The sequence below is a fragment of the Guyanagaster necrorhizus genome (genome assembly GCF_019112545.1).
Source record: "Guyanagaster necrorhizus MCA 3950 unplaced genomic scaffold BT62scaffold_9, whole genome shotgun sequence".
Classification (NCBI taxonomy): Eukaryota; Fungi; Basidiomycota; class Agaricomycetes; order Agaricales; family Physalacriaceae; genus Guyanagaster; species Guyanagaster necrorhizus.
The window spans coordinates 97,200-119,765 of NW_025064888.1; the positions used below are offsets into that span (position 1 = coordinate 97,200).

General features: G+C 45.5%; 7 protein-coding genes across 7 annotated transcripts; 4 read left to right on the top strand and 3 right to left on the bottom strand.

The window, feature by feature from the left end:
- Nucleotides 1-331: 331 nt before the first annotated feature.
- BT62DRAFT_930491 (Clavaminate synthase-like protein) lies at nucleotides 332-1,989 on the bottom strand. Its single transcript, XM_043185940.1, is given in 12 exon segments — nucleotides 332-481; nucleotides 527-596; nucleotides 634-636; nucleotides 656-667; nucleotides 731-831; nucleotides 886-943; nucleotides 998-1,136; nucleotides 1,192-1,316; nucleotides 1,374-1,570; nucleotides 1,622-1,697; nucleotides 1,746-1,792; nucleotides 1,853-1,989. 11 exon segments carry the CDS (start codon nucleotides 1,764-1,766, stop codon nucleotides 453-455), a joined length of 831 nt encoding a protein of 276 aa, XP_043040979.1. The 5' UTR covers nucleotides 1,767-1,792; nucleotides 1,853-1,989; the 3' UTR covers nucleotides 332-452.
- A 378-nt stretch (nucleotides 1,990-2,367) lies between these two features.
- BT62DRAFT_1074874 (uncharacterized protein) lies at nucleotides 2,368-6,490 on the top strand. The gene is made up of 11 exons (XM_043179059.1): nucleotides 2,368-2,556; nucleotides 2,616-2,838; nucleotides 2,890-3,094; nucleotides 3,145-3,485; nucleotides 3,544-3,669; nucleotides 3,716-3,791; nucleotides 3,845-4,095; nucleotides 4,150-4,330; nucleotides 4,384-6,037; nucleotides 6,091-6,237; nucleotides 6,293-6,490. Exons 1-11 carry the CDS (start codon nucleotides 2,431-2,433, stop codon nucleotides 6,392-6,394), a joined length of 3,432 nt encoding a protein of 1,143 aa, XP_043040980.1. The 5' UTR covers nucleotides 2,368-2,430; the 3' UTR covers nucleotides 6,395-6,490.
- Nucleotides 6,491-6,832: 342 nt separating this feature from the next.
- On the top strand, nucleotides 6,833-8,354 carry BT62DRAFT_777315 (uncharacterized protein). The gene is made up of 2 exons (XM_043182248.1): nucleotides 6,833-7,911; nucleotides 7,960-8,354. Exon 1 carries the CDS (start codon nucleotides 6,852-6,854, stop codon nucleotides 7,890-7,892), a length of 1,041 nt encoding a protein of 346 aa, XP_043040981.1. The 5' UTR covers nucleotides 6,833-6,851; the 3' UTR covers nucleotides 7,893-7,911; nucleotides 7,960-8,354.
- A 1,568-nt stretch (nucleotides 8,355-9,922) lies between these two features.
- Nucleotides 9,923-11,047, bottom strand: BT62DRAFT_891534 (uncharacterized protein; the record flags this gene model as incomplete). The annotated part of the gene is made up of 6 exons (XM_043183074.1): nucleotides 9,923-10,070; nucleotides 10,129-10,280; nucleotides 10,328-10,483; nucleotides 10,541-10,574; nucleotides 10,632-10,794; nucleotides 10,849-11,047. 6 exons carry the CDS (start codon nucleotides 11,045-11,047, stop codon nucleotides 9,923-9,925), a joined length of 852 nt encoding a protein of 283 aa, XP_043040982.1.
- On the bottom strand, nucleotides 10,957-15,107 carry BT62DRAFT_777143 (ARM repeat-containing protein). The gene is made up of 14 exons (XM_043182247.1): nucleotides 14,988-15,107; nucleotides 14,866-14,938; nucleotides 14,486-14,807; nucleotides 14,081-14,436; nucleotides 13,720-14,030; nucleotides 13,589-13,666; nucleotides 12,854-13,536; nucleotides 12,735-12,800; nucleotides 12,469-12,681; nucleotides 12,317-12,421; nucleotides 12,145-12,266; nucleotides 12,004-12,083; nucleotides 11,794-11,953; nucleotides 10,957-11,744 (listed from the first exon to the last, which is right to left on the bottom strand). Exons 1-14 carry the CDS (start codon nucleotides 14,989-14,991, stop codon nucleotides 11,273-11,275), a joined length of 3,045 nt encoding a protein of 1,014 aa, XP_043040983.1. The 5' UTR covers nucleotides 14,992-15,107; the 3' UTR covers nucleotides 10,957-11,272.
- Nucleotides 15,108-15,152: 45 nt separating this feature from the next.
- Nucleotides 15,153-17,002, top strand: BT62DRAFT_777365 (uncharacterized protein). The gene is made up of 6 exons (XM_043182249.1): nucleotides 15,153-15,627; nucleotides 15,679-15,809; nucleotides 15,868-16,017; nucleotides 16,072-16,144; nucleotides 16,192-16,601; nucleotides 16,661-17,002. Exons 1-6 carry the CDS (start codon nucleotides 15,177-15,179, stop codon nucleotides 16,859-16,861), a joined length of 1,416 nt encoding a protein of 471 aa, XP_043040984.1. The 5' UTR covers nucleotides 15,153-15,176; the 3' UTR covers nucleotides 16,862-17,002.
- Nucleotides 17,003-17,666: 664 nt separating this feature from the next.
- BT62DRAFT_1060589 (uncharacterized protein) lies at nucleotides 17,667-18,190 on the top strand. Its single transcript, XM_043178605.1, has one exon. The coding sequence runs from the start codon at nucleotides 17,674-17,676 to the stop codon at nucleotides 17,944-17,946; it is 273 nt and encodes a 90-aa protein (XP_043040985.1). The 5' UTR covers nucleotides 17,667-17,673; the 3' UTR covers nucleotides 17,947-18,190.
- The last annotated feature ends 4,376 nt before the right edge of the window (nucleotides 18,191-22,566 follow it).

Consider the following 22,566-nt stretch of genomic DNA (forward strand, 5'->3'; position numbering starts at 1 on the left):
TTCCCAATGAAGCTTTGTAAAATACACAGTCTGTGCAAGAGTTTCGAGAATGGACGGCCATTAAAACGAGAACATTGATGCTTGGGCCTCAGATGACCGCTGGAAAGCTAACAAATAGACGGCATACCAGAGGTAGCTTTCAGCACCGTGACAAGGGAAATCATACAGCTTCTATGGTAACTGCGCATATATCGCTATAGGACAGCCCACTCTGGAAGGAAATAAAGCGGGGACACATTAAGTTTCCTGATATCTGTTCACCATTAATCTAAACTTTGAAACCCTTTCCAGAGTTCCGTGCTATACTGCAGGGCCGACACAATTTTTCAAAGCCATATTGATCAAATACCGGTACAAGCATTCTCATAGAAGCAGAAACAGCCAGTTTCAGTCTTTCCGCCTCTGCAAATAAATGAACCTACACAATCACTTATACGACATGGCGAGCCGTTTCATCTGATATCCGATGACCTCAGGAAAACAGGTCAGTTGATGGATCGCGCAGTCGCCAAAAGACCTACATCAATAGGTTCGTATTTCTTGGGTACGGTCTCAGACCATGTTCCGGGAACGCTGTCGACGACTGCGGAGAGATTCTGATGACAGCAGAATTCAAGTAAATCAATTCTATTGATGCTTGAGAAAAGGAACGTACTGCACTGCAGAACTAAATATTGTATAAAGAGGTAAGATGTCAAGCGGCCAAATTGGCTCGGAAGCGACGACTCACGTAGGGAACAGAGTATCGCTCCGTGGTCATGCAGTCAGTGCCATACATGTGCTTCGGCGCACGAACGCGGTGAATGGTGCTTCTAATGGTGTCGTTGGACCCTATTCAATGAATAAGGGCTGTAGGAGGTAAAAAAAAAAGTATCCGTGACATACACCGCATCAAAAAGTCTCCCGCGTTAATCACGAGAGAACCGGGAATAGGTGTCGCGGTCTATGTCAATACAATCATCCAACGACGCCAAAATGAAGACCAGTACGAAGATACTTTAAACTCGCCCGGATTATGAGGATCTTCAACTTCGAGACCCCCGGCATGATCTTGAAGTAACATAGTCATGCTACAGAAATCTGAATGCGCTCCGATACGGGGAGCCAACCCTTCTTCGACATCCTTGACAGGGACGCTGGAATGCGGTCTCCAAGATGACAAGAAGGAGCAACGAAGTACGTAAATCATACCTGAAATAATGCAACAGACGAAGTTGATTGTCAGCAGCAGAGTGATACTCTGTAAAATATTCCTCGTCGATGCGAAAGCCGAGAGCGAGAGCCCTGAAGATATTCAACTCCACTTTGTAACAAGTCTATGAATAACATTCATCAAGTTCAAACATCGAAGAGATATGACAGTAATACCGTACCCAGAAATAATCCAAGCATGCCTCCTTGAAACCTGGTAGAATCCCATCAGGCAACCAGATGTTCGGCATGACTTTGTCGTTCTCTTTGCCAGATTCGAAACTTTCTTTTGCATCCGGAGCCTTCTTTCGGCTTTGAACAATCTTGTCTGGATCAAACTCCTGTTGGATGACCTTCTCGAGGCCGGGTGGCGAGTACCCTGAGCGTTATTAGCTCATCTATGCTATGAAATGAATGTGTGAAAGCATACCACGATGATGAGTACCAATAGGAGGATGTGGAGCCAACATCTTTGTTTCCATGGGAAGCGCAAAAAACGTTTTGGCCTACTCGAAGTCTTAGAAGTTGGATGGTAAGATATGATACCGGCATACCCAACCAATGATACCGTCCATCTTCTCTTGGGGTATACCATGATTGACTAAATATACAAACTTTTCATCATAGTTGGTGATAAACATAGCAGCGTGGCAACACGTACCCCCAGCTCCTTGAAGGACCTTAGGATGGCATCAGCGACCTCTTGTTTCCGAGTCCCATCTCGGAACGGACCAAAGTCCACGACAGGAATGCCACTTTCGTGGTCGTAGTTAACAACGGAGGACATTCTGGTCCAAGTTAGACAGAGAGATACCAGATAGGCCGTAACAGATAACTAAAACAGACCACGTGCTGAAGCCTGGGAGAACATTACCGGTATCTTCTGGGTATGATGTATATAATTTGATAGTAGGTCCTCGGGCAGGGTCAGTGTAAAGGCTAACATCTCAAGCTTAAGTCTCGACTGGAACTAAGTTGAAATTCTGAGACCAATCCAAGACAAGGACAGAGTGGAGGATCTTCAGTCAGCAGTCGGCCAGAGAACCACAGAACATTAGACAAATCTGCGAGAAAGCGATCTTTTTCTTTTGGATAGACTTGTTTGATCGTTGGCGACGGTAAAGTTACTACTGTGGTGTCCACACAGCCGGGATTGCCGTCGGCTCGGGTCGGCTTCTTCCCGTCTCGCACGCCGACACGCCGACGCACATCTACCCAAGTGAGCTCTGTACCGTCACCATGGATGTCAATGGTGACGAAGAGGGGTGGGCTCTTCGAGAACATATCAGGAATATTCTTTATGAATATGCTGTCACTCATCTAACGACCGACTATATTCAATTTACTGAGGACGCTGTCTCCGAGGTACAAGACGGTGTTATTGTGTTGTTTCAATGACATAGAACTGACCTTCGACTTTCCAGTTACTTTCCCAAGCTCTCGCGGAGGTGCCACTGCATGATAAAGACGCGATACGATTGCCCACAGATCCCTTCTTGAGCTTGAGGCTGCGGTATCGGTTAGACGACCTCGAACCTTATCAAGAGAAAATTCAAGTTCTTCCTGAGGTGCTGCAGTATCTGAAGAGCGTGATGAAGATCAACCCCGGACTATCGAAGACTGAGAGTGTCTCATACGAGTTCGGCGGTACGTTACCTCACCCGTCGCGTCCTTGTTTTTACCAACTGACATTTTTAGCCTATGATAAGGAGGACTCCGTAGTTCACGAACCCTTATCTCCAAAGCTCAGTCGCAGGTCGAGACGAGCCACCCCGTATTCTGGTTCGAGTGAATCTTTCAAATCGGTGCCCCAAAGTCACAGAACGTATTTGAAGTCGCAGTCTATCAAAGTTGTCCCGCTTGAAGCTTTCAACGACCCGAATATATCACCAGCAGAAGTCCTGTATGTCCTTCTCCTTCAATTTTCCTGTAATTTAACATGAAAGCATCCAGGGATCTCAATTGTCGCCTCCAAACCGAAGAACATCGGGCAGTATCCGCCTTTCTCAAATCTACTGCTGCTTTATCTCGTCCAGGGCCGGAGTACAAGAACAAGTATCTTGATCCTTCCATCCGGGAAGATTCCCCTCCCCTTCGCGTTCGTGAAGAGGTCCCTGTCCCTATGTTTCCTAGATCAGCTAGAATGGGTGCCGGTCGTTCAGCCAATACTAATTTCTTTCCGTCTGACCTCCAGAAGATGTGTGATCTTCCTGCAAAGCTGCCACCCGTAGTCGAAGCAGAAGACGATGACGTGGAACTGTTCAAAGCCAACATGGTCGTTGTAGATGGATGGCGTAAATTGCATTATCACCTCTAGGTCCACTCAGTACTCATGAGACGTTTTCGTGGCAGAAACGTATATCACTTCGTCTCCATCGGCTTCAACGCCGTCATCGAGCCAAGAAGATAAAATTGATCAACTCTTCAACGTGTCGTCCCCCGATACTGAAATGTCACCCCTCAGGCTGATTCGTATGGGTAAGACTCTTTTCGTGTAACTGGAATCATTTGACCATCTCAAAAGATGTGCCACCCATACCGCGCAACAGAAGGATCTATGGCTCTAGAGAACAAGTCTCGCCCATTGGAAAAGGCAAATCGTACGATCTTTCACCGTACATGATTTTCACGTAAGCATAATTTGTGACGACAGATTAGCGTCGTTTCTTCTGCCGTTTATCTCGTTGACGGCAGCAGGAAGGGAGCCCGAAGAGCAACACTTGTCGCCGGAGCCTGCATCGTCAATGTCGGGTCAACCAGCCTCTCTCCTGGATAGTGCTGTTCAAAGCATGGACATGTTGGATGACGAGATCGACCGGATATATGAGAGCGTGAATGTGGAAAATCCTAAAGACGTCATACTCAATGAAACGCTCACCGAAGAGGCTAGCTTACTCATGAAGGGTATGTTGATGGGTTTCGTTGTCCCTTCGACTTTCCAACGATCGGTCTGCATAGTTCCTGATCTACTGCCGCCTAATGAGCATCTACCGGGTGCACTTTTCCTACCAAAGAAACTACTTGAATATGTCTGTCCACCGAAGATGGCCAGGGCACACAACGATCAGGCGATATCTACACACCAGTTTTTGAAAAAGGCCAAAGGAATACAATCTCTGGGCTTAGCTCTCCCTTGGACGTGAGTGTTCCAAGCTGCTACCCACCTCAACCACTGACCTGATATCCCATCAGGCCATTTACGATCAAAGGAAGCCTTCCTACACATATGGATATTACCGGGTCGACAACGCTCATCGATGGTGACGACTTGAGGAACGCCCTTCCTAAAGATCATATCAAAACTCAGGTGCAGTCTCTTCTGGACGCGGCGCTTATGTTGGACTCTTCTCCTGTGGTATCGGATACAAAGCACTTCTTGCTCGATGAAGATAATGGACCGCTTTCCGAGGATGACTCAGAAATCATGTTGTCTCGAGTCGAGCGAATTCGGCTTTCTGGGCTCAAATCTGTCGAAGACAACGACGAAGACGATAGTAACAGTGACAAGGAGAATCAACCTTTATCTCAAAGGCCTGCGAAGAGGGCAAGAATCGACAACCACCACAACATTGATGATTCAGGCATCGCCGCCTTTTCTCACAAACACTTATCTGTCGAAAATTCTTCTCCAGCAAATCCTCCTCCAATTATCCTTCCTAACGATGACATCTCAAATCCATTTCGCTTTTCTCAACCCCACGACATGTTTGATGTCGCTATGACTAGCACTTCCTCGTATCAGCTCGAACAAGGAGACCATTTCTTTCAGCAGCAGCTATTTGATGAAGACGCCTATCCGATGTCGCAATTCTCTACCGGTATCAGGGAGGACTCTCAGTCTCAACAAGGGCCTTTCCAGCCCTTATCCTTTGAATCAAACGAGGCCTTGTCGCAACACATTACCCGGAGAGAAACCTCTATGGAGCCTCATAGCGCGCCACCTCGGATGATTTGTCTTTATGAACCTGATATTATAGGCACGGACGCTAACGAATATACTGTCACTAATAGTATTGCGCCTGCTTTATCTACCCAGCCTGCCCCTGACCTTCTTCCTCGTTCTCTTGCTGACTCTACTCCCATTACAAACGATGCCATATTCATCCCCGAGATTGCAACTCATCCTCTTGGTATAACCGACTTCCTTAAGCTACGCGCCAAATGCACCAATTCTACCGAGTTTCCATCTGCAACTGCTCACCCTTGTGCCCCTGATGTTCAAGTCGAAAGTGCCATTCCCGAAGCACCTCGAACAGCACCTCCTGAAATCTTTGACAAAAACACTCTACGTCTACCGACCCGCGGTGCTCCATCCAGTGCACATCTCTATATGGCATCCATGGGAACCCTGCAAAAGCAAGTTTTGATCCGAACTCTTCGCTCGAACTTGTGTGCCGTTGGACTTGTGGAACGCGACCACCTTTCCAACGTCGACCTCATCCTCGACCCTAACACTGCAATCGTCTTCGCAAGTCTAATCTCTCTAAGTTCTCAACGTGAAGCCGTTCTGTCGACAGTTTCTGAGCAGTCCTGGCGGTATACGAACTTACTCGTCATCTTCGAAGCGTACCCAATGTCTGCTTCGTACAAAGCATCTGCACCTGTGCCGTTGAATGCGTACACACCTCCGAATCTCAAGGCAATAGGACGCTTTAGGCGTGACGTTGACCTTGCCGAAGCTTGTGACAAGAAGAGCCCCGCTTGTCGAGTTCGAATGGCATTCGCCGATACCGTAGAAGATGCCGCTATGCTTGTGAGATATTTCGGTGATGTTGCCGAGACCGAAGATGTATCACAGGGGATGGTATGGGGGGATCGGAGCTGGCTCGATGGCGAAGTACCAGAAGTTCGTACAGATATCGCTTCTTATTTCTTGGCGTGCAGCTGATTAGGCCACAGGAAGAGGAAAGTTTGGCAGCTGTTTCTGGCATGAACCGGTTTGCTGCATATGTCATTCTGTGCCAAATCACGGTAGAGCAGTTCTTGGACTTGTCGCCGCAGGAGAGAATTGACAGGTTCGGGATCTATGTTGGTTACGAGCGAATGGTAACGGATTTGGCATTAATGTAAGATATGTGAAGCTGATGAATGATATGATTAGGTATCTGTGAACGCTTTTGTAGAGGCTCGAAGTCGTGTCATCGAATCCTCCGATCTGGATGATTCGGACTTGGCTGATGGTGTGTATATGAATCATTCTTAGGCTCTGTTTAAGTCTGGTGGTCTCTGTAGACATTGTTGTTGGAAGGTCAGGCTGGGTTTAGTTTCGTTGTACGTAGTGCTTTATGTTAATCCTTCCCCAATGCTTGTTTTGCATGTTGAAAAGGTACGAGTTATCTAGCCGATGATTAAGATGTGGCAATCTTAAGCAGGTAGTCCAGGCAGTAGGCCCGCAAGCAGCGAAGGGTTGGTATTATTACGTGACAAAGTCCCCCAAGAAACTCACAGAATATGATTAATACACTGATACTCTAGCAGAGCTATCGCATACGTAAATTTCTACTGGTATCTCGAACTAAAGTAGAGGCTGAAACTGAAAGATAGCCTGACGCTGTGTCAACATAGCCTATGATCTACTTGCGCAACTTTGAAGAAAGATAAAACGCTGAGTAACAGTTGGTAGTTTCTTGTGGTTTCCTTCCTTTAGCTTGCTACTTGCCATGATTGACAAATGTTCCCTCCCGTGCGACCTCACCCCGGAAGATGCGCCTCCTTCGTACGATGCTAGTACGAGTGGGAATGCCCAGACAAACGTCGATTCGAAGAACCAAGCTGTAAATACAATTTCCGGCCCATCTTCAGGTCGGTCTCCTACCACCCAACGGGTCTTCCATGGGGGCCTGGCTGCCCAGTCATACAGTTTTCCGTTCGGTTGGTTCTCTGCTCGCTCCTCTAGAGAAATCAAGTCCACTATAATATCTCTCGTACAAGACCTTGTTCGGCCAACAAGTTTATCTGGAGTATGCAACGAAATCCTCTCCAGTTGTGCCCAAACTTGTGCTTCTTATTCCATGTCCCTGTCTTCCATCCTGCAGGAAAGGTTCTGTGAAGACCACACGCCCTTATATTGGGCGATCATAAACAAGCCACGGCAGACGGAAGAGAAGAGTGAAGAGATCCTTTCAGCTCTTCTACGCTACTCAGTGCCACCGACACTCTCGACGATATCCGAGATCCGTCTAGCGTGTCTCGTCAGTTCAGACCAGAATCTTTTCCGGCAGCTTCGATGCGAGCTCAAACCCATCTCAGGAATGGACGAAATGCTCCTCGGCACGACGGGTAGTGACAATGTACGCGTTGTGGATACCAATGCCACGGAGGGTGCATTTGCCGCAGAGATTGAGATAAGCCGGTTTCAGAAACGCATGCGTGTAGGAAAGGAAGTGGAAGTGGAATTCATTGCCCAAGCGCATTTATGGCTGCTATCATTTTTTGTGATGCCCCAATATAAGCCCGGTAGTCCTCGACGGGGCTCATGGTGCGTCGGGCTATCTTTGATGGAGAGCAGTCCGCCAACATGGGTGGATTCGAGGTTAATCATCCAAGATCAGCCTGCCCAGGACGTAGTAGATGAAGAATCACCGCCGAAAAAAATGATATCTTTGAGGATAAAGTCCCCAGCGGAGCTGATCTCAACCAATACTTTCGCTCATGCCAGCAGACGAAGCAGGCAGTCGCCTCACTGGAGGATAGTACTATAGGTCAAACCCTGCAGTTTTGGTAAGCAGTCACATTCTTACTCTTCACCTTTTGTTGATTAACATCTAGTGGAACGTCTTACATAGCCGATGATGAAGTTCTGCGCGCGCGATTAGAAGTCCGTTTGTGCAAGCCAGGACTTGAGTGTGTTATCATGTGAAAGTCTATCTTCCTGACACTGCAGAAGATATCCATGTAAGCTCTGCTATTCATCTCAAAACAATGAATCGACAAGAGCCTAGATTACCCGAAATAATCAACAATATTCCTAAGCCTATGGTGATCTCTAACTCATCGAATTCGCCGATCCTTCCCTCAGTAATCTGCAGCGTAAATGAACTAAGTCAGAAGTGCAATCCACCTGTCAAGATATTTCCACCCACCTCCGACCACATCCCTGAGCCGCACTCAAAAAGAAAAGTCGCTTTGATTCCCACCAATTTGTCCAGGATCCTCAAGACGTCGCTATCTGATATCAGATAGTCTGAGTCATTACCCTCTAATGTCTCCGCCAACTCCACGATTTCAAACCCTTGCAAGTCGCTAGCGACGTTAAATGCCCCGAGTAAAATGTCAACAGCCTCACTATGCCGATTGTCGAAGTCCTTAAAAGTGCTTGACTTGCGGATGGCTGCTAAACGAGGTCCTCGTAGGGAATAGGGTAATCACTGGCAAACCAGACTTTACGAATATCAACTGAGTGGAGTGCATCGTGTGGGACAGACTCCATACGCCAATGGACCATGACGTATTTTTCTGGCGAGGCAAGCCTTGATGCGAGCGAGGGCAGAAGCGGCGAGTAAGCGAGCTGCAGAGTGCTTGAAGAGGGGAATATGGGGTAGCGAAGACCGTAGTTTACGACAAGAACGTCGGGGTCTCACTGGTAAGCTTGAATAATGCAAAGGAGCTCCTTGAAGATAGGCTGTCTGAGTTTCGAAGGATTAAGGTATACAGCGTCGAACCCCCCGGAAGTCCGAGTGCTGAAATGTGTTGCAAAACATTCGGGGAGAGATGAGATGTCGTTTTGAGTAAGATATACATTGATTTTATCGATGACTATCGGAGTCGATGTCATGTTGGGGTTGACTTTCCATGCCAGAGTGAAAATATGTGTACTTTGACGGGAGCTCCCTCGCTGGAAGTCTTCCAAACTAATCACATCAGCATCAGCAAGTTTGAGCTTCTCGATGTCGTAGTATGTGTCAAATTCCAGTGGGTCACAAACGCCTATGCGACCTTTTCCCACTTCTGGAAGTACGACGGTCCTGTTAAGCTCTTTGGATAGCTGGATAATCTGTACTATGAACGTGCTTTGTACTCCTGTTCAGATATTCGAGCGGGAAACAGAAACCGGGTTGGGTCATCAAAAGGTTCTGGAATTTGAGTGATGAGAGGCGGCCACTTAAGGGAGCGAGAATCGCTTGTGGGTGCAGAAAGTTGATCAAGAAATGTACGGTCGATGACAGAGATTTTCCATCGCGAAGGTAGATATGCGACAGATTGAGAAGCAGACCGTGTATTAGGTAGGATGATCCTTTCTCGCTGTGCATCGTTTGCAGCCATCTCCTCGTTCGCATTATGGGCTTCCACTACCACCCAAGGCGCTCGAGCGATTGGTAGAGGATGGAGATAAAGGTAAGGTCGACATATCCATTCAATCCGTAGAAAAAGAGGCAGCGACAGGCAAACCGCACTTGTCCACAACGCCATCGCCGAAGACAGCGCATATATGAGAAACCGTGACGCCTTTGAGAGATCTTGAAATTATCTTGAAGAGGGCGCAAGCACTGGATGAAGGTCGTACAGTTTTGCTCGAGAACGCAGGGAAGGACTGGGCCCTACAGGCGTTATGGTGGTTACTGGTTGCGGTGTCTGTTTAGTTGTGCTTCGAATTCGATGACATGGGAAAAAGTAGCTGAATTTTCAGGTTCTGCTCAGATAGTAGATTCTATGTTCCGTTCATTATCGATTATGAAATGCCGCCGACCCGGAAGTAATACAAAGATTACCACTTCTAGTGTTATATCCACATCTACGTACGGGAAGAATTAGGTGTAAGAAGGTTGTTGCGTATTATAACGATGTCTTCACTGGTAAGGCCTAGATAGGTTTTCACGTATTCTTCTACTCCGTTATATGCGTCTGCAAGGTGTGCAAGAAAGGCGAGCATCGTCTCCCGGCTGAAAAAAAATCCATGTTATTCACCCGATGATCGTAATGTGTCTGCCAGAGACATACCGACAAGTCAGCATGTTTAACGCAGCCTGGTTATTGGAAGCAAAGAGAGGTTCCTTGGAAAGGCGTTGTAATATCATCGCACGGGCAGGTTCCCGCCCGACACGAGATAAAGCATAGTCGTCTGCTATACTATCATCGTCGACCCCCGCAAGCTAGAATCCGGGTCAGTTCTCATCAGTACCAGCAAAGCTAGACCAACCTTCAAAAGTATCGCCGCAACAACACCAGTCCTGTCTTTCCCAGCAGTACAGTTAAATACTAGTCCTTCGTTTGGTCTGTCACGAACATGGCGAAGGATGGTGCTAAACGCGGGACCGCCATTGTCCAGTATCTGGGAATAAAGCTCCATAAATGCCTGTAGGATGTCCCAGTCAGCTCCTTGGACCATGCGACAGTTGAAGTCATTGCGTACCGCTATATCTCCCCTAGCGTATAGCTGATAGCGCCTAAACGCAAGATAAGCCATTGCATCACGATTGGCGATATCCCCAACACGTACGTACTTGGCCATCACCTCAGGGCTGTAGTCTTCCAGCTTAAATACCGGGGTTCTAATTACATCGACACCCTCTATCTCTGGCAACGGTGTGTTGTATTTCGCCATCTCGGTATCTGATCGTAGGTCGTATACCTTTGTGATACCCAATTTCTTGACTTGTTCTTTGCCTAGATATTCTCGGTCAAGATCAGGGATACAGGGCATCATCGAATCCAGCAAACCTTCTTCAGTGATACCAGAGAGCTCGGCTGAGCGAAAGATGAAGCCTGGTCTTGTGATGTGGGTTGGAAGTGTCACTGAGGGATACAAGCCCAAATCCCTAACATTTATTACGCCGGATATCTTCACGAACGGATGTCGAGAAAGCAATCCAGATACGTAGGCAGGATCAAGAGGCGTCAATTCGTTCGTAACGGCCATTAGGGGAAAAGTAGCAGTGAAAAGTAACAGATCAAGACGAGAATCGCTTTGTCCTTGCTTGCACGGAAAGCAATCTTGGCCAATATTGCGTCATACATAACTTGCCGTGTACAGGTGCATTAAAGGGAATATGTGTATACTAATCCGGTGTATATGATAGCAAAGAAACGGATAGCCAAGTCAAAACAATGACGGTAAGAATTAAACAGCCCTCGGTGATTGAGACTACGACCTGGCGTTCCGATTCAAGCTGCTCGTCCGCCTCTGTTTCTGGGCTTGCTGCGCCAACGCCGCCGCCGCAGTTGGGAGACCACCGGTTGGTGAAAGCGCACTAGCCAACATCCCACTGTTCCCCCTTGCCCGTGGATTCAAAGGGGACAATGCACCGTTTCGAGGTGAGAATGGCGTATTTGAACCCGGTACAGGTACCGAAGGTGCATTGGCGTGAATCGACATATCACCAGTCACTTTTCTCCGTATGGGTGGCCTTACCCCTGCGTTACGAACGGTTCGTTCTCCTGAATCAAGCGGTCTTTCAAGGTCAGCATATTCAGAGAATGACGTGGTATCTGTGCCCAATGCCTGGCGTCGCGCCTTCTCATGTTTGGCCTGCACCAAACGGAAGTGCTGCACGAGTTCCTGCCATTTTATCTCATCGCGACCAATCTTGGACCGGGTAGATATTGTCCCAACAGTCCTAAATTATGAAGATTTAGTGAAGCCTGCGAATCGATTGAACGACTCACGATTTCGGAGCAATATGAAGGAATCCAGCCGAGTTAACAGCATTCAATCGGTTTCTCAAGGACACAAAGGCGGAGCTCTGCGGTAACAGCATGAGGAGGCCGTAGAGGCACTTGAAAAGATGGGGATATCGCTCAGGTTCTAGCAGTTGGAGGCGAATATCTAAAAGATCTGCTCAGGACGTAACTGCGACATGAAAATGGGTTGCTCACACGTAAAAACAGGTGACTCGATGAGCTGCACTAGCTTGTCAATCTGTACTAGCATTGGCACAGTGATTTCTAGGTCGGCACTTGTGGAGAGGCCAGGCGTCACTCAAACTGACATCTTCATGTGGAAGTCAATTGACGTACAAGATGTAGAGAAGATTTGACGCATGTTCATATGCTTGTGCTAGCAAACATAGGGAAAAGACAGCGACTGCGTTATGACACCAAGACCGATATAGGGTAGTGAATAGCGCCTGCCCATCTTGCTGATGGGTTTGTCAATGACGTCTGAAGGTGAATTAAATCAATGGCTTACACGTGTTTCAAGACTCTTGAGACGTTTTCTGAAGTCAGCTAGCTCTGGTGATGTAATAAGGATGATATTCAACTTCTGAACCATCCCACTGGCGAACTCAAGATCCTGTGAGGGGTTTAGAAAATGAGAAGCAAGCTTTCGGGTCCACGTACATCTTCTTTTTCGAGGATCTCGGCGAACGTTCGATATATTCTTTCAGTGTTGAGGTTCAGACACAACTGTCTGATGATGAGACTGCCTCGCGTTTCTAGTAGTCTGCGGTCGGTGCTGAAAAGCTCTAGCAAATTCATCATGAAAGCCTTGAAATAAGTCTCTTCTGAGCTTGACGAGATTTGAGCCAGAAGTTGCAAGTCATGCTTGATAACCTAGCCCACTACGGATTAGTCGACAACAAAGTGCATCCACAGATGGAACCAACCTCTTCCGAACTATCCGACAGTGTCTTAAGTAATGCCGGAAACGTGCCATCGTCCATAGCTAGAATCTAGACAGAAGATGGTTATTATACAACTTGGATAACAGAAGCTGTGAGCTTGCCTTTTTGGGAGCTTTCTGATGCAGCATGATGAGCCACTTAAGAGCTGCCACTCGTGTCTCTTCAAACTCGCTTAGGAACTGAATCGTTAATTCGTTCACGTTAGCTTGGTAATCGAAAGGGTCTGGCTCTTCCTGGATTGTCTCCGGAGGAACGCTAGTGTTTGGTCCAGTCGTTTGACTTTTAAGAGATATAGGTGAATGTGATCGACTAGATCCTGTATTCGTCTGTATATCAACAACGGGGGCGGGTCGCGGCGTCAAAGTCGTGTCCACGCCACTCCCCCGACTTCGGGAAAGTCCACTAAGTCCCGTGCCGGCATTAGCAGGTGCTGTAGTCGTTTCTGCTGCAGATTCGGGTGATGAGGCTTCTCTGGTGGAATCTTTTCCCGTCGTGGACTGCCGCGAATTTGAGGCCGACGTAGCTGGTGTAGGAGAAGCACGATTTCTGGCGGGTGCGACTTTGTCACGCGGCGATGCTTCAGATGGGGAAGGGAGGTTCTGGATGACGTTCAAGAGAAGCTTATTGGCGCGGATGGCCACTGATTGAATCATGCTGACGTGGTGAGCGAGGTTGGGTAGTATTGCGGGAATGAGACGAGGAGTAAAAGGAAGCATGACATCCGAAGCGAAGGTCAAAAATTCTGCCAACCATCGCAGAGCGGTGGACTGTTGGATTTCGTCATCTGCGCCGATTTCATGAAGACGTAACAAAAATGACATTATTATAAAACTTACGTTCTCCATCCAACTGCTGGATCAGTATTTCTACAATCGCCAAATAGTCTATTCTGACTCCTTGTCCAGGAATCCAGACTGCCACGGGAGTTAATATACCAAGGCGGTGAGACATGGTGCGGATCACTGACCACCGGCATCCCGAAAGTCAATATCAGATGTGAGATCATCTCTGAGATGGTCGGGATCATAGGAAGAACGTTCATCTTGATCAATAATAAATGCTGCACGCTCTGCATCCTCAATCGGAGTATCAAGAATTTTTTCACTTGCGTTATCTGATCGCCTAGAATCAGATTTCTCGCTGTATTTCGACTGTTGAAGGGGAGACTCTGTTATTTGCTTCCGAACCACACTTATATCGCGTATCTCGCGAAGAAATTCCGCAAGTAGGGTTTCGGTCGCTACGCGTACGTCTTCGATGGGGTCGGAGAGGTACTTGCTATGCAAAGTTGATGAGGTTCATTTGGCATTTGAATCGGAAGCACGTACAGAAGCCCGTCTAGAAATTCTGGAAGATATGAAATCAGCTCGAGTTCCGGGACCGAGTCTAAAACGGTGATCCAGGACACTAGGTAACTTCTTGTGAAAGGACTGACGACATAAATACGCTCGCGAAGTAGCGGAATGAAGTGTGCAAGAGAGAAGGCCTTCCTGGGTCCTTCACCATCATTTCCAAGAGTGCCGTCAGGATGTGTTACCAAAACGCCTTGAACTTGATCGCGGACCTTTTCGGTTTCAGGATACTGAGGAATATAGACAGAGGCTGATTCGGCAACAATGTCTTTCAGAAGACGATCCAAAAGCTCAGCGCCGTTCTTTACCGACAACTCCGAATCAGCTGCGAGCTATACACAAGGTTAGTCATAGCGCAAAGCAAGGAGGAAGAATACACACCTTGCTCAAGGCATCGAATATCTCATTGAAATACACCAGAACCTCTCCCTTCGACACCTTCGCTATGTTGTATAGACACTCTGCTGAAAAGTAGCGTATCCTGTTTTCGGGGTCGACGAAACAATCCAATAAGGGGTGCACGAACTTATCCATGTACGGTGCGACATCAACACTTAATGCAATAGCAGTGCCGGCCAGCCCTATTAAGCCGCCGTTACGCATATGTAAAGGGTTGGCCGGATTGTTGAACATTTCGACGAGTTGGTCGATTATCTGGGTAATACGCCGTTCGTCCCCTTGCTGGTGACATTCTCGAATCTGTCTTCACATCATCACCACAGTCAATGAAATTCCTCGCCAATGCCAAAGGGGACCCTCACTTCTCAAGGTCAAGGGCAGCCGCCTTCCGCTTCTCGTAGATTTTGTCAATGAGTTGTTTGGCAATAGCCGATTCTGCATGACGAATCAGAAGACATTTCTACTGTAGCAAGGCAAAGCGTACCCATAGGTAGTCAGACGCTTACGCTGACAGGGTAGGGTTCATGGGGAAATGTGGAATAAAGGAGAGGGAGCTGCGTGATTTGAGACGCGTCGAACGGTTCCCCGACAGTGGCTGTGTAAGGAGTGCTGCTTGGCAAGAGGCTCGGGCCAAACACAGCTATTTTGAGACCACCACAACTCCTTGCTCATCATGGACGAAGACATCATTGTCGTCGACGACGCTGAGGCTCCACCATCTCAAGCCGGACCATCCAAAGTCAATGGATTTAGTGGTGTATCAGATTTATCTGCAAAACCTTCACCGACCGGTGCTGGAGAAAGACATTCTTCTCGTCTTCGAACAACAAGTGCTGCTGCCCGGGCTGCAATGGACGCTGCTAACGAGCGGACGACACGATCTACAGGAATAAAGAACAAGCCACCTCCGAAACTAAAACTTAAACTGAGTGAGAAAGCGGCAGCACAAGCTCCAGGAATGTCATTTCTGGGCCAGTACGACCGAGAACTGGATTCGGATGACGAAGAACTCGCATTCGAAGAGCAGTTCATTCTGCGTATGCCAGCGGGAGAGGATTGTGAGAAGTTAAGGAAGATGGTCGCTGCTCGGGAGATACCTAATGATGTCTGGTTCAAGTTCAAAGGTGCGCGAATTATACCTGCCGTTGTATTTTTGCCTTGACTCGTACACGAAGACTCTCGCCGTGCCGTATTTCGTATTGGTAATTCAACGTATTCCTCGAAACTCGTGGATCTGCCCTGTATTATTGAGTCCCAGAAAACGCTGGATAACAAACAAATGTTCAAAGTTGCGGACATATGTCAAGTCGGTCCTAATTTTTCGTTTTCCGGAGGTCCATAGATGATTGATAAGCCTCTGGCAGATGCTTGTTGTTGAAAATCGCGTCGAGAACGATGATGCCGCCATGAACCAGAAGAGCTTCAATATTGAAGAGTTCATTTGGCCGCATGGTATCACCCCACCACTGCATCATGTCCGGAAACGAAGATTTCGCAAAAGGATAAATAGAAGGGTGATTTATTTTGTGCCCGACCTGTCGAATGTCTTCGAACTAATGTCATGATAGACCATTGAGAGCGTGGAGCAAGCAGTCGAAAGGCTTCTTGAGGAAGACACGCTGGCAACAGAAGTCAAATACGGTGGGTGACACTTGCGTGATAAATTTTTATACTAATTTTTTCATTAGAGGTACTTGAAAATGTCAATCCTGACTTGTCGGACTCAGAATTCATTGAACGAGAAGAAGCAATCGACGCTGCGACACCCGCTATATCTGATATTGGTGACGCCGCCACACCCGGAGGAGATATCGGAGAATACGAGGCCGAAGGCGATGAGGAGGAAGAGGAAGAACCTGACGGGGACATTGATGAAGAGTTGGCGGCGGAGCTCGACTTGGCCCTCGGTGACGAACAGCAAGGTGATGGTGATGAGGATGAGGACGACGAGGACGATGAAAGCGAGGAAGATGAAGATGATGAAGATGATGAGGAGGCCCAAGCAAGGAAGTTGTTGAACGAAGAAATTCGTGATTTGGAAGCGGCGGTGGCGAAAAAGGGTAACGAGATTGCAAGCTCTTCCAATCCGCTCATTAGGGTCTGTATTTGCTGGATTTTTTTTTTGCGCTCTTGTTTCTGACATGCTGCCAATGATAGAAACGGTTCGAAGATGCCCTGAAGAAATTGACTTATGACCTAGAAACTAAGATTGTTCAACGGGATGAACTACAGGAAATGCAGCGGTTGAAGAAGGAGGGTATTACTCTCGATGATAACCGCGAGTCTGACTCCGACGGAGACAGAAATGATGATGGCGATATGGATCGAGGCGGGGAAGGTCCAATGGAAATTGACTGACATTCTGCCCGAGTACTTGTTGCATTCCTATTATTTTTGTGTACTGCTTATACTCTTTCTTCGATCTCGATAGATCCTCTTTTCCCTGAGTGTTTACTCGTAATGGCTTTCCTAGAGTTCTTTGACGACTTCTCGTGACGGGCTCAGATCACTTGAGATCAGCATCAGCAATATTCGTGGCGTTCGAGAGTAAAGAAGTGTTATCTGGGAAGATGTGACATCCTCTCCATTTTTTATATTCTTCACCTGGATCTCTTTTTCACTTCGATTGCAATCGTAAAGATGCCACCATTCCATTCCATTCCACTTTCCTCTATCCAAAGACGGTCAGCCTCCTCAGAGGTAGTCACTGCAACTAAATCTATACCGATTCAGAATCAAGAATCAGGACATCCTAGTCAAATCCGACCGCGGAAACAGCCAGATACGTATATCCTCCGACACGTCCAGCATGTCGGTCATACCTCTTAACGGTTATAATGAGCGTTCTTGTCACAAGAAAAAGAGTGCGTGTTAGAATCCGGATCTAAAGAACAGATAACTCAGTCTCGACACGTCGGTGCGTTAACGGACTGAGGAAAGAGTTGGGATAAGAGGCTGTGCTACTTAAATAGTGAGAGAACAAAGGAGAGTCCTTGGTGCTTGCCGAGAACAATAACCAGGTGCCAACACTCCTCCTTCATTGAAGCCCCATGAAACTTTGAAGATGGATGAATGCCATCAGTTCTAAAGCTTTTGTAAAGCAATCAGCAACATTGTTCTTTGTGTTAATATAGGATAGGGTGACTTCTTTGCTTTTGACTCATTCTTGAATGAAATGGTACTTTATGTTGATGTGCTTCACCTGGGTATGCAAGGATGGGTCCTCTGAGAGATTGATGGCACTATTGTTGTCATATAATAGAGGAGTTGAGTCCTTTTGTTCAAAACTGAGTCCTGACAATAGTGCTCTGATCCAAATAGCCACCTTCATTCATTCACATGCTGTGACATACTCTGCTTCACATGATGATGTAGCAACTGTTTGCTGCTTTTTGGCATTCCATAAAATCATGTCTGAACCCAGGGTGAAGCAATTGTTATGATTTTTCCCTTTTCTTTTCTATTCTGACCCCTATTTATGCTTAGTCAGGGCACTTAGACCAGGCACTTAGGACAGTGAGACAGGCTTAGTCACCATAATAGGCCAAGTCTGCCATTGTCCTCTGATGCAGACCCCCTCACTCTCAATGACAGACAATACTCTTTTGTAGATAGTAACAATGCTCAAAGACAAGGAGCACTATAGCATAGAAATGCACAATTAGTAGAGATATATTTAACTTGAACTCAAACAGTATATAAGTAGTATAGCTCTCACTGTATATCCCTAGCTTTGAGCTAAAGTTTATTCTTCTATCACTTCATCTTGAGCCAACTGTCCTTGGCCTTGAAGCATTAGATCAACAGACACATATAGTGAACTCTGACATGACTGTATGAACTCAATACAGCATCAGTTTGTCATGTGTTTAGATCATATGCAACTTGAGCTTAACAATTAGCTCAAAGCTTCTAACTTTTCTTTTCTTACACACAACACACATGAAGAAAACTGAATGCCACTATCAAACACATCAACCTCTGATCTCACAGATGACTTATTTAGGCTTTTAGCCTCAATCATCAGAACTCTCTTAGGGCTCCTAGCCATCACTCAACTTTGTTGAGAACAACAATCAGTAACTGCCTGGATAGTCCAGCACTACCACACTTTCAAACAAATACAACAGATTCTATAAAATGTCATTTTCCATGACATTCCAGCCTCTGTCCAAGCTTTCTTTCAGCCTATGTTTAGACCCATACCTAAAGCCTAATCTGGTGGCACAGGTTTGTGAGTTTATGTGGAGAAAGAAGGACACTGATACCCTCTAGGATCTCACTAATCAGACAGCAGAAATGGCAACACTCAGCACACTGGGTTTAGAAACTCATAGATGCAGCCAATGAACCTCTCTCTGGTCTCAGACTATGAGGACAAGAATCTCCCTGAGGACTTCTTTGATACCAAGCCATCCTCTGACCCTTTCACTGTCTCACCTGAGCACAGAATTGGCAACTGTGTCTGAGACTCTTTTGATGCCTCTTGAATGGCTCTAGACTCTGAATACAGCTCTCTCTATATGACCCTGGAAGAGAGCTCCACCTCCTCTATTCACACTGATTATGGAAGTGAAGAGCTCTCAGGCTTTAGGTCCAGCAACAAGAATGTCTGGCCGAAAGGACTCTACAGGTGTCCAGAGAACAGAAGTTTTGAACAGACTCCATAGTCTGAAGATGTAGAAGCAGAACACACCTGCCAGCAAGAAGAACATAAAGCTAACCAGTATAATGCAGAATACTAAAAACACCAGTGTGAGCTCAAGGCTGCCACCTGAGGATCTGCTTCTTCAGAGTGATATGAGCTCAGAATAGAAACCTCAGATTTCTTATTCCAGGAGCCCAGCACAGCAGCATCAGACTTATAGACAAAATCTGCTGAAGTTATCACCACCAGCAAAGCAGCATAGTGAAATGGCTACCCCTCTCTTCTCAGAAATACTAATACCTCTGAGTGAGATATCATTCTCTCAGAAGCCAAATCCATTCTTGACACCTACAGACTTTAGGTTCCTCCCAATGTCTACATTAGTGACCACAGCCTTTGACAATTTCTTGGTGGAAGGGTCACAGGACTCTTTCTCAATCTATACTTTTATCAAAACTTCTGCCAGTGTCACCATGAACTGGAGGAACAAGAGATATGCAGAGACACTGGAGTCAGATCTAATTGATCTCAGTCACAGTCTTCTCTTAGGATCAGTCTCAACATCACCAAACCCAGTATCTGAAATGAAGAGCAGTTCATCCACAATGATCAAACCTTACAATCTGTCAATCTACAACCAGCCCAACAGCTATCTTGTTAAGAATAATAAGGAGGATGAAGGAGGCAAGACAGATGAGGAAAATAAGGACAAGGAGGTGGAAATACCACTTAAATGAAGAGACTGAAAACAATGCACAGAGTCAATAGACAGAGAGATACTTAAAGAAGAAATACAGTACAAACAGAAGAAAGAATATCTAAGGCTATATCAGAAGGAGGTAGCCACTTTATGGAGAGACATCAGCTGATTGATGATGCTCTTAGAATGAGAGTACAGTTCACTATCTCACAATGCATGATGTCAAAATGCATAATTCTGACTTTGCATACAGATTGGACTGGAACACAGTTGGAGAGCAGAAAAATAGGCTAGAAATGCATATCACATAATGCATATATTTTTAGTTAGAAATATGCATTGCCAGATCCAAAATTGTAGTAAGCCAATATAATATTATGCATATATTAGAACAATAAAGAACATAATTTGTTTGTATAGACTATGACAAATACAAAAAAAATTATTGTAAAGCAACACAGCCTATATCTCTATAAACATGCCTCCTGAACCAATATGAAAACCACATGCTAAACCTGGAAATCTATATGAGCATACAAAACAGGAGGAAAAAGTTCTAATATACACATCATCAGCTCAGCCTCCAAAGCAAATCTCTCACTCACACCTCACAACAGGAGATTGGCTTATAGTATTCAAATATGTTGATAACCATCCTTCCCATTGACATGCTGACATTGTGGCACATTTTGCAAACTGAAAGGAAGGTGTACTTCTCTTTATCCAACCAACTCTTTTATAGAAACTGGCATCTTGTACAAAAATCAAACAGCATGCAAATAAGAACTCTAATGCACTATCATCTAAAAAGTCTCATATTGTCACTCAATCTGATGTGGAGTGTGCTGTTGCATCCTGGTATTAGAATATACAGCTTCAAGATGAAACTGTGACCAGTGCAATGCTGATAGAAAAGTGAAATTGGATTGAAAATCTGATGAATATTCTAAAGAATCAGTGTTTGAAAGGAGAGAGATGGTTGAGGTCATTCTGCAAGGCATAAAAGATTCAGGAGGTTCAGCAGCATGAAGAAGCAGGCTCAGTGGATATGATGGCAGTGGAAAAAGAATGTGTGTGCCTTCACAGCATTATAGTGAAATATATAATGCAGAATAGATGGAATATTAATGGATCTGATCTTGTCATCTTTGCTATCCCAGATCATACCTTGGCATCTGGTCCTATGAGTGGACAGAAACAGAACAAGTCTGCATCACCATATGTTTTACTGTGAATGCAGATAGAAGTGAGCAGGTGCCAGTTGTTTTCATTGGAAAGTTGAAGCAACTGCAGTGTTTCAAAAAAAAAAGTCCAACAGCAATGAGATTCTATTATTGGAATAACAAGAAGGCCTGGATGACAAGCAAAATATTTACAGAGTGAGTGAAGATGTTTGATTTAAAGATAAAAAGAGAGATATGATAGGTTCTGCTGACTTTAGACAACTTTTGAGAGCATTCCATCACTTATATACTCCATAACACAAAGCTGGAGTTCTTTGAGCCCAACATGACTCCATATATCCAGCCACTAGATGCTGGTATTATCTGCTGCTTCAAGACATATTATCAGAATGCTATATGTATCTGTGCACTTGATCTCAATGATCTTGGAGAGTCTGAGATCTTTAAGCTTGATCTCCTTGAAGCTATGACTATTGCTTGTGATGCTTGGGCAAATGTTAGCAGTGAAACAATAGCAAACTGCTGGAAACACACTGGTATAATGTCTGACAATGCACTTGAGTCACAGTCCATCACACTATCTAATGATTTCCAAGATGCCTTACTTCTCAAGTCTGCATGAAACCTTGTTTATGACTTTGCCTCAACAGACAAATACATGCTTTCAGGGATTGAACAGACATTGCAGGATCTGCTTGGAAACCAATATGCTGATGCTGACTGGTGTCCTGCTCTTATAGCTGTTATGAATGCAGAGAATGATGTTGGTAAAGCACTGAAGACAGTCAATCAGTTGGCTCCTTTGTCATAGTTAAAAATAAACACACCTTCCACCCAAATTGCTCTCATTCAACAGCTCCAGACAGCAGAAATAATGTTAAAAGACCACCTTGTCAAATTAAAACAATGAAATTGCATGTTTGGTCTTATTTCAACTATTGAAGAGATGATTAGCCCTATTGCAGAAGAGTATATTGAAGATCTTGAGGCAATGCCAACAGATGAGAAGATTGTTGCTGCTGTCAAGTATAATATTGCAGTAAAAAATGGAGAAATAACTGTCATTGATGATGATGAGAAGAAAGAGAAGAAAGAGGAGGATGAGGAAGAATAGACCTTAATAACTACAAGAGAAGGATTTGAGCTTATTTGAAAGCTGGAGGCATTTTGTGTTTCACAAGGTGACTAGGGTGGATTAGTATCACAGCTGAAAAAGTTGAGAGGAGCATTATTCAAGGAGATGCATGAAAAGCTGACCCAAAAGCCACTGACAGCATTTTGGGGCAATGACAATATTGTCATATAAGTTATATGTCACATCATATGCTATTTTGGTTCTGCATAAATCTATAAATGCATATGGTTTTGGTGTCTCTTGATCATATGCATTGTGAGATAGTCAACTGTATAAAGTCACATCTGACATTGAAAAAATTGACATTTTATGGTATGCTGCAACTGAACAAGCAATTTTCATCTATAATGAGACATATCTCAAAGACTTATTGGAGAAACTCTCAGCATATGAGTC

What these genes read in the sequence shown, in the direction of transcription:
- BT62DRAFT_777143 (XM_043182247.1), bottom strand. An exon ending in ATCAGAAAGCTCCCAAAAAG is followed by an intron (nt 12,801 to 12,853) that starts GCAAGCTCACAG and finishes TCTTCTGTCTAG; the next exon opens with ATTCTAGCTATGGACGATGG. An exon ending in AGATCCTCGAAAAAGAAGAT is followed by an intron (nt 12,422 to 12,468) that starts GTACGTGGACCC and finishes AACCCCTCACAG; the next exon opens with GATCTTGAGTTCGCCAGTGG.
- BT62DRAFT_1060589 (XM_043178605.1), top strand. Translation starts at nt 17,674, where the DNA reads ATGAAATGGTACTTTATGTTGATGTGCTTCACCTGGGTATGCAAGGAT.
- BT62DRAFT_777365 (XM_043182249.1), top strand. Translation starts at nt 15,177, where the DNA reads ATGGACGAAGACATCATTGTCGTCGACGACGCTGAGGCTCCACCATCT. An exon ending in TGTCTGGTTCAAGTTCAAAG is followed by an intron (nt 15,628 to 15,678) that starts GTGCGCGAATTA and finishes TCGTACACGAAG; the next exon opens with ACTCTCGCCGTGCCGTATTT. An exon ending in GGCAACAGAAGTCAAATACG is followed by an intron (nt 16,145 to 16,191) that starts GTGGGTGACACT and finishes TTTTTTCATTAG; the next exon opens with AGGTACTTGAAAATGTCAAT.
- BT62DRAFT_777315 (XM_043182248.1), top strand. Translation starts at nt 6,852, where the DNA reads ATGATTGACAAATGTTCCCTCCCGTGCGACCTCACCCCGGAAGATGCG.
- BT62DRAFT_1074874 (XM_043179059.1), top strand. Translation starts at nt 2,431, where the DNA reads ATGGATGTCAATGGTGACGAAGAGGGGTGGGCTCTTCGAGAACATATC. An exon ending in ATATCACCAGCAGAAGTCCT is followed by an intron (nt 3,095 to 3,144) that starts GTATGTCCTTCT and finishes GAAAGCATCCAG; the next exon opens with GGATCTCAATTGTCGCCTCC. An exon ending in CCTCAGGCTGATTCGTATGG is followed by an intron (nt 3,670 to 3,715) that starts GTAAGACTCTTT and finishes CCATCTCAAAAG; the next exon opens with ATGTGCCACCCATACCGCGC.
- BT62DRAFT_930491 (XM_043185940.1), bottom strand. Translation starts at nt 1,766, where the DNA reads ATGGACGGTATCATTGGTTGG. An exon ending in TGGACGGTATCATTGGTTGG is followed by an intron (nt 1,698 to 1,745) that starts GTATGCCGGTAT and finishes GACTTCGAGTAG; the next exon opens with GCCAAAACGTTTTTTGCGCT. An exon ending in GGGAGACTTTTTGATGCGGT is followed by an intron (nt 832 to 885) that starts GTATGTCACGGA and finishes TTCATTGAATAG; the next exon opens with GGTCCAACGACACCATTAGA.